The sequence below is a fragment of the Populus nigra genome, chromosome 4 (assembly GCF_951802175.1).
Source record: "Populus nigra chromosome 4, ddPopNigr1.1, whole genome shotgun sequence".
Classification (NCBI taxonomy): domain Eukaryota; kingdom Viridiplantae; phylum Streptophyta; class Magnoliopsida; order Malpighiales; family Salicaceae; genus Populus; species Populus nigra.
In genome coordinates this window covers 12,574,763-12,582,892 of record NC_084855.1, presented here as the reverse complement: position 1 = coordinate 12,582,892, position 8,130 = coordinate 12,574,763, and the positions used below count along the sequence as shown (strand labels likewise).

At 33.5% G+C, this 8,130-nt stretch overlaps 1 protein-coding gene across 1 annotated transcript; it reads right to left on the bottom strand.

The window, feature by feature from the left end:
• Positions 1-1,175: 1,175 nt before the first annotated feature.
• LOC133690959 (uncharacterized protein At5g41620-like) lies at positions 1,176-5,667 on the bottom strand. Its single transcript, XM_062111242.1, has 3 exons — positions 5,019-5,667; positions 3,694-3,819; positions 1,176-2,951 (listed from the first exon to the last, which is right to left on the bottom strand). Exons 1-3 carry the CDS (start codon positions 5,427-5,429, stop codon positions 1,467-1,469), a joined length of 2,022 nt encoding a protein of 673 aa, XP_061967226.1. The 5' UTR covers positions 5,430-5,667; the 3' UTR covers positions 1,176-1,466.
• Positions 5,668-8,130: the final 2,463 nt, after the last annotated feature.

Here is an 8,130-nt window from a genome sequence, read left to right as displayed (position 1 = left end):
CCAATCAATTTGATAATAATTAATAAAAATTTTGAAAAAACTTAAATACCCACAACAGCCCGTGTTAAGTTTTTTTTTATGGGAAGGGCAAAAGCATAAAATCGTTATTCCACTGAAAAGTAATTTCCCTCACATGAAATCCTTCATGTTTTAACTTTAGTTAATTTAAACCTTTCACTTTCATCATATTGCCAAAATAAAGCCAACATGAAAACATTTGGCGATGCAACAGAACAGATTACGAGGCCAAGAAACTTATTATAATTGGAATAGAAAAAAGGCAGCTAGTTTTTTAGAGTTAAAATGAACAGTAGTATCCATCCTCAGCTTCAGCTCAATCCGGCTGGCATCAGTAATGTGATATTTACCGCCTTATGTAGAATCGTTAAGTTGCGGGCAAGATAAAAAAAAATATTTGAATGTTTAAAAAAATTCAAATTATATATAATTATTTGATATTATTATTAAAATTAATTTAATAAATCTGATTTTATTTCTTGTTTAATCCGAGTTTAAAATTAATTCAGATAAAAATTGCTTTAATATAACCCCATCAACTTGTCAAGTTCAAAAATACACAAATAATTAGTAAAAAACATAGTTAAACTTTAAAAACCAATAAAAATAATGTTTTTTTTTTAATATTAACATATTAAATCAACCCAAGCTTTCAGCTTAACCCTGATTATGAATTACACCAAGTTTAACACCTTTGATTTTTTATTTTTAAATATTACTACTAAAAAAACAAAAAAATAAAAGGAAGCCTCTTGATCAAATTCATTCATTGCCTAGTATGTATTTAAAAATCTAAAATTAACCTGCATAAAATTACCTTAGTTAACATAAGGGATTTAAAAATAATCCAAACAACATATAGCATGCATGGTTTAGCGTGAAAAAAAATTCACAATGACATCTATTTTTAATATTGAAACAATAACATATTAAATCAATCAAGATTTTACTGTTTTTTTAACTTTATTTTTTTAACTATTTTTATTTAAGACTGCAATAACCTAAAACAAACTAAAATAAATTGGCAAAATAGAAATCAATCCGGTAAAACCCCGTTTTTTTAGTAGTAATATTTAAAAAGGCCGCATGAGCTTGCGCGCTCGTGTGCAAACCCGCCACTCTACTCGGGATCAAAATGCTGAAAAAATGTACACGACTTGTAATTCGAAAAAAAATTTGGCCATATAAGCTTTAGGGACGACTTTCAGGTTTACGTAGGGTTAAATTCTGTGATCACCCAAGAACACGTACACTTCCCATCTACAAATATAACTCCAAAATTTACAAGTGGAAAGGAAATATAATAGACGTACCATTTATTCTGGATGTCGCACAACAAAATAGGCAACACGGAAGATCTTGGACACCACTTTCGTGCAGAAGTTTGTAATGGAGAAGATTCTTCCTTCAGGCATATCCACCTTCCCCTATCAACCTAAATGATAGTTTTAGAAGCTCTTAAAGCAAGATTTCTGGCCCTCCAATCTTGCTTCAAGTAGCTTCGCCTTCAGTGTATTTTCCTTCAGGACCCTGGTCACTTTTAAGGAAGACTCAGACTTCTCAAATTCTGGGGATTTCAACTTTGACATCCATTGTTGCACTGGACTAGCATGACCTACAAATACAGGCTGAGCGCAAGCATCTTCCTTGAAATCACTGACGGGATGAATTTTATCACCCTCAGATGACAAGGAGTGATGTCTTGTTAGGGTATCAATCATATAATTAGAGTTCAATCCATGGGCCCCCATCTGTTTACTTTTCCTTTCATGTTGACCATCTTGTTTAGTTTCATAGATACTGGATAAACCTTGGCTCTCTCCTCTAAATTCATTCTGCCCTCTATCTGGAAATCGGGTTTTGCTTCCAGCCACGTGTTCTTCAAACTGCACCTGGAAATTGACTGGGTTATGAACCTTAGAATTTTCCCCCGATCCAGCCATTCTCTTCTTAGAATTTGAGAACAATATCTTCTCAAGATGAATTTCTGAAGCATTATCTACTTGTTTGGAGTTGCATGTGGTTTGTCTTTTGCTTGCGCTCTTGTTTGGTTCAAAACAATGTGAATCACTGTCGGTAGAATCTTCATCAGCTGCAGCTTGAGGTGCGCTTGCATTGTCATTCAACGGAAATGATTCCCGCCGTGAGCAATTCTTTATTCCCTCCTTTGCAAAGCTACTGTCTTTCTTCAATTCATTGGAGAGTCTAGCTTGAAGAAAGGTTTCAATATCCAGACCTAATTTATCAACAATTGTATTCTTGTCAACAGGATCACTTTCAGCTTCTGCTAGTTTCATTTGCATCCGTTCATCAAGCCATGCTTCTGAAATATGGAGAACCAACCGGTCAGGTTTTTCCCTACCTACACTATCCATGTCAGATTTGTGCCTAAGGGACCGCACCTCTTGCTCATAATCTCTTATTCCCTTGGCAAACTCATCACACAAATTTTCCAACAAAAAACAGGCTTTCCTTTCTCTCTCGAGCTCTTTTAAAGCATTAGAGAAAGAGTATTTTACCTCAGAAAGCTCTCGGGCCAGCTTCCGGTGGAGGCTCTCTGAGTGCTTCCTTAACTTCTTTTCATCTTCCAGCTCTTCTTGCACTGACTGAACAGCATATTTGATTCGGTCTTGCTCCTTGTTCTTCCTGACAACTTTATCTTCTGCAAGTTGCTTCATTAAGTTGTCCATTTCTTGCCTATCTGCTTGCTTCTCGTTGAGCAACTCTTTTATTTGCGACTGAGAATGATCCAGTTCCATTTTTAAAGCTCTTAACAACGACATATTGGATGCTTGCTGCTCTTCAAGACTCCAGATCCGATTCAGCACCTTGAGCAATTCTGTTGACGTCTTAAGACTATAACTTGACTCTCCCATCCTGCCCTTAAAATCTGAAGAACTACTAGGGGTAACTGCAGGATTATAAGGTGCCACCTGCGGAAAAGAGCCACTCCTGAATTTGTAGAAGAAATACAAAGAGAAAACAAACAGATAATTTGGGGAATCACAATGACAATAAAAGAAACGGTTATGATAAGGAACTTCTTGAGGAGATCAACTAATATAACATTCACAGTGTCCTTATCAGCAGCATGCTAACTTAAACGAGAACCATTAACATGATAAAATGCCTAGTTCATCATTTTCCACTTTAATATGACAACTTTAGTTTGGGTCCTTGACTTTCTTCTGTTTATGAATTGAGATGACAAAAAAAGCAGTTTGTAGTCTCAAGTTTTATCTGAACATGAATGATAATCAGATCCTTTTTGTTGCACATGAAACTTCTCTGGAGACCAAATTTTCAAAATACAGGAATTACATGATTGGATCCGTTTAAGTTTTACTTGAAACTGTGTTTTCTATGTAGCAATAGCATAGTCGTCTAATTGATGATTGCAAAGGGACTATCACTAGAGGCATCCAAGTTCATCTCATAAGTCTATATCTGACACAAGAGACAATTTCCAAATCAAGATTCCCACTGTTACTCAATGATAAGTAAAGAGGGAAACTATGTACTAGAAGTTACCTTTGAACTTCCATGGATTGCTGATATTGCAAAAAGTCATGGGACACCTAATTGCCTCTATTTTGTTTTCTTTTATAATTTCCTATATGCACAAAATGAAAACAAAAATTGCAGAGGGATATAGGGAGGAGAACATTTATTTACCTCCATTGAGCTATCACAACTTGCAGGTGATATAGTAGGCTTTAGAGCATTACCATCTCTTGCAGTTGGTCGATGGTGTTGCATCAATGATGCGGCCTGTTTCCTCAAGCGACTTGCCCTTGCTGGCTGGAAATATTAGCTAGGATTAGTTACTTTGTGAAAATAATAATACTCAAAGCTACTTTATCATTAGAGTAAGGATCAGTTTACAGTGTGCAAATGCCTAGCTTCCTGAAAGAAAAAAATAGTCCACTACATAATGATTACAATTCCTAAGTTAAACAGGAACTCCAATGTATTCTTGCTCATCCAGTGGACGTAGGGATTTCACTCCAAGAAAACAAACTAAGAACATCAATGGTAAAGTACATTTAATGAGGTTGTTCTTCCAAAACAAGAAACAGAGATAGCTTATTACTCGAACATTTGCTATGTCACCAGAAGAAGGTAGACACTTCACTTCCAGCCACATAACAACGGAACAGATTGTTGCGTATGGGCACCCCTTATGTTAAGACTACCAAAGCAGGTAGCCAGCAATTTTGTACTCAATGAAGAACGAGATCTGGTTCTAGGCAACAACTGATAGCATAACCAACAGAAGGAAAAAAAAATAATAATAGTAAAGAAAACCACCAGGACATCAACAATCAGAGCCAAATTAAATAATCTGGAGAAAATCCCGGTAAAATTAGGAGGATGCATGTTTTTTTTTTTTATTATAATTGTATTACCTATAAGTAAATGTTGAAGCTACAGAAACTCAATTTGGAGTCCAGAAGATGAATTTAGGAAACTGAAGACCACAAAGAAGAAACCTTTCAACTCAAACATGAACTGCAAAACGAGAGCATGCATGGAACAAAGCTGCCTATGGACCACCAGCACAAGAGTAGAAAACATGAGATAAAGCAATTAAAATATGTTATTAGAAAAGGCATTCTGCAAGTAACAAAGGCAACAGAAAAATAAATAAATAAAATAAGCACCCAAACCATCCCTCTAAATAATTCTAAGAAAAGGATAAAACTTTCTGCATTAATTGACAGTTCCTCTCAGCTAAATGTCAATAATATATACAACTAAAAGATCAAGAAAACAGACCAAGCAAAGCACAAGACAAACAAGCAAAACCCCCCAGCCACCTAACAAGAAGAAGGCAACAAAAATCAATTGAAGTCGGTAATGACAAAAAAGAAAGACACAGCTCGAGAACCAGCCAATCACAAAACAAAATTATAATCGAAAACCCCATTTCTTTCCTACCTAGTCATAAACTCCATCAAAATTAAAAACGATAAAGAAATGCTAAGAGATAGTTAAACCTGATCGGGGGGGCTATTAAGAGGATCAACTAAATGAGTACGGGGCCCAAAGGCCTTCTTGTCTTTATACTGGTGGCTAGGGTGTGCTCTTCTATGACCAGGATTCTTGTTCATTTTAGGCACAGAATGGTGAACTTGGGGCTGAATCTCCCAAAAATTGGCACAGAGCTTTCTAGCAGAGACAGCAGTGGTAGTGTTAAGAAATTCTTGAATGGGGTTGTTGTTGCTATCATTTGCAGAAGAAGAGAACTCAAGTCTCCAGGTGGGTGATGGAGTGGATGGGCCTCCTCTTTTCCCTACCTGCATTAGCATCCCTCCTTTCAACTCTCTTTCACCCATCAATATTTCTCCTTCTTTCTTTTCGCCTTTCCCTTGTCGCTCCACGTCCACACCTTTATCTTTTCTTTCCATGTTTCGCTTCAAGTTCCTAACTTTGGGTTCTTCTCTGTTTCACTCATCTAGCCTGGTCTGCTGTTTTAGCCTGAGTGAAGTTCGGTCTCTGTATGCGTGTTTCTCTCCTGTCCTACCGTGACTTTTAGCTAGAGGTGCTGGTCGCATCTCCTCATGCTTCAAGTTTTGTGTTCAGTGTCTGACTGAAGTTTTTTAACCTTATTTCTGGGCTCTGGTTTTCCCCTGTTAATTTATTGTCCTTTGCCCCTGTTCTCTAGCCAACCTTAGGTTGAGGTGGAATGGATGTTTTTTAAATTATTTTTTATTAAAAGAATATTGAAATAATTTTTTATAATTTAGATGTGCTTAAATTAAAAAACTAAAAAGTATTATTTTTTAAAAATTCTTTTTATTAAAATACATTTTAAAAAGCTTTTTAGACCATAATATTAAACACATGTTTAACCTTTTTTAATACAACTCTAAGGGTAAAAGAAAAGGATATGAATTCACTCACAATTTTTCATGCTGAGTATACTAACTTTCATATATTTTTTTAAATGTTTTTTATTTAAAAATATATTAAATTAATATTTTTTATATTTTTTTATAGTTTAATGTTAATATAAAAAAATATTTTAAAAATCACACTATAACATATTATAAAGTGGGCAAAGCTCAACAATGGTTGAGGATATATTAACATTAGGGTTCAAATTCTTATTAGAGTTAGATTTTTCACTAATTTCTCTACTTTTAAGTGAAATTAGAAAATAGAATTAACAAAGACACGAAGATTGAATTTTTTATAATAAATAAATAAATAAAATCACAACACATTGTGGTTAAGACAGTAATTTACTAAAATGATAAGGGGGCACCATGATAATCCAAGAGTTGTGTAATCTAGGATGACCAGTAGTGAAAAGGCACCTACTTTTTAAGAAGTAAATCTGTGTGCAGACTTTGACTTATTAGCTACGATCATTTTCATCAGTAACATTAGATGATTGACATGGTTGAATTTAAAAAAAATTAAAAAATTTTATTTTTTATTTTAAATTAATATTTTTTTAGTGTTTTTAGATCATGCGCTGATATTAAAAATAATTTTTAAAAAATAAAAAAATATTTTAATATATTTATCAGTAAAAAATATTTTAAAAAATAACCATAATTATATTTTTAAACGGGAGTTGTTTTTTTATTTTTGTTTTTTTAAAAAGTTACTGTTCCTGAGTTAAAGCATGCATCGCCTAATCTGAAAACAGGAAGAAGCTATTTATTTCAAAATGATTTTGAACAATGGATAGTCCCCTGCTTCTATTCCATCTTCTATACGATTTAGGTTATACTTTGGTATTGTGATTCTATTGTGTTTTTAAATTTTAAATTAATTATTTTTAATATTTTTAGATTATTTTAATATATTAATATAAAAATTATAATATATATATATATTATTTAAATATATTTTTAAATAAAAAATACTTTAAAAAACAATTTTTATCATACTTAAAATCTACCTATGCACACTTTTTTTAATCATGAAGCCTCTCGAAGTCAAAAAAGAGATAATGAGAAGCTAGAGGCATTTTTGCACACTTAGGCCTCCAAAGTAAAACTTATCACGTTAGAACACTATTGACATGATCCAAATTATCAAACCATTTTGACAGCTTCTCTCTTTTTCTTGCCAAGATTTTTGTTGGGTCCTCTGCTAATTAGTGTGAAAGAGTACTGATTCTACATCGACTATTTGCTCGTTGTCGGCATTTCTGGTGTCAAGGCCACCTTTACTTCCCTATTTTTTGCGATTTGTCTCGCCATGCTGCATATCCTGGACGTAGATGTGTGCTCTGCCAGGCCAGCAGTTTAATTTTTGCAAAGGCTCTATGACTAGAATTGAAAGGCATTACCTTTCTTTTACCCAACTCGCCGGAGCCAATAAACTTACAGTTCATCTTAATTGCATCTATGTATCTCTTCCTCGAGAATTTTCGAATTCTAACCTCGTTTTGTATTAAAAAAAAGAAGCTAAATCATTAGAAATGTTATTGGTTATTAGATTAAATCTAATATGTTTTTTTAAAAATAAGTCTGATCTAAATATTTAGACACTGTTGGGAAACGCGGTGCAAACCGCGTTCCTAAAAAATTCAATTTTTTTGTTAAAATTTAATATGTTTTGTATGTTTTGGATCGTTTTGATGTGTTTATATCAAAAATAATTTTTAAAAAATAAAAAAATATTATTGACATGCATTTCAGAATGAAAAAGTTATTTGAAAAGCAACCGCAGTCATATTGTCAAATAAGCTCTTAAAAAAGTTATTAAAATAAATAATTATTCTTTTATTTATATAAAAGAAGATAAAAATTTATATGAAGATACAAGTTTTATTTTGAAATAAAATAATTTTTTTTTTATTTTTAATTCTCAAAATTAACTTTCCAAGTTTTATAAAAATATATATTATTTTAGTTATAGGCGAAGTGAATGAAGTAAGTTGGTTTTAAACCTAGAGATGCTATGACAGAAACGTAGGAATAAAATCAGTAGGGTAATGATGCCTAAATCCTTCTCTCGGAGCAAGGTTGGAGGAGCATTCAGCTAAAGCTTTTAACCATGCGGTTCATGGGACAGTGTGACACACAAGACACCTTTGGTGCCGAGCCTAGTTAGGACCCTAGGACGAGGAAAATCAACACGGGTGGCTGC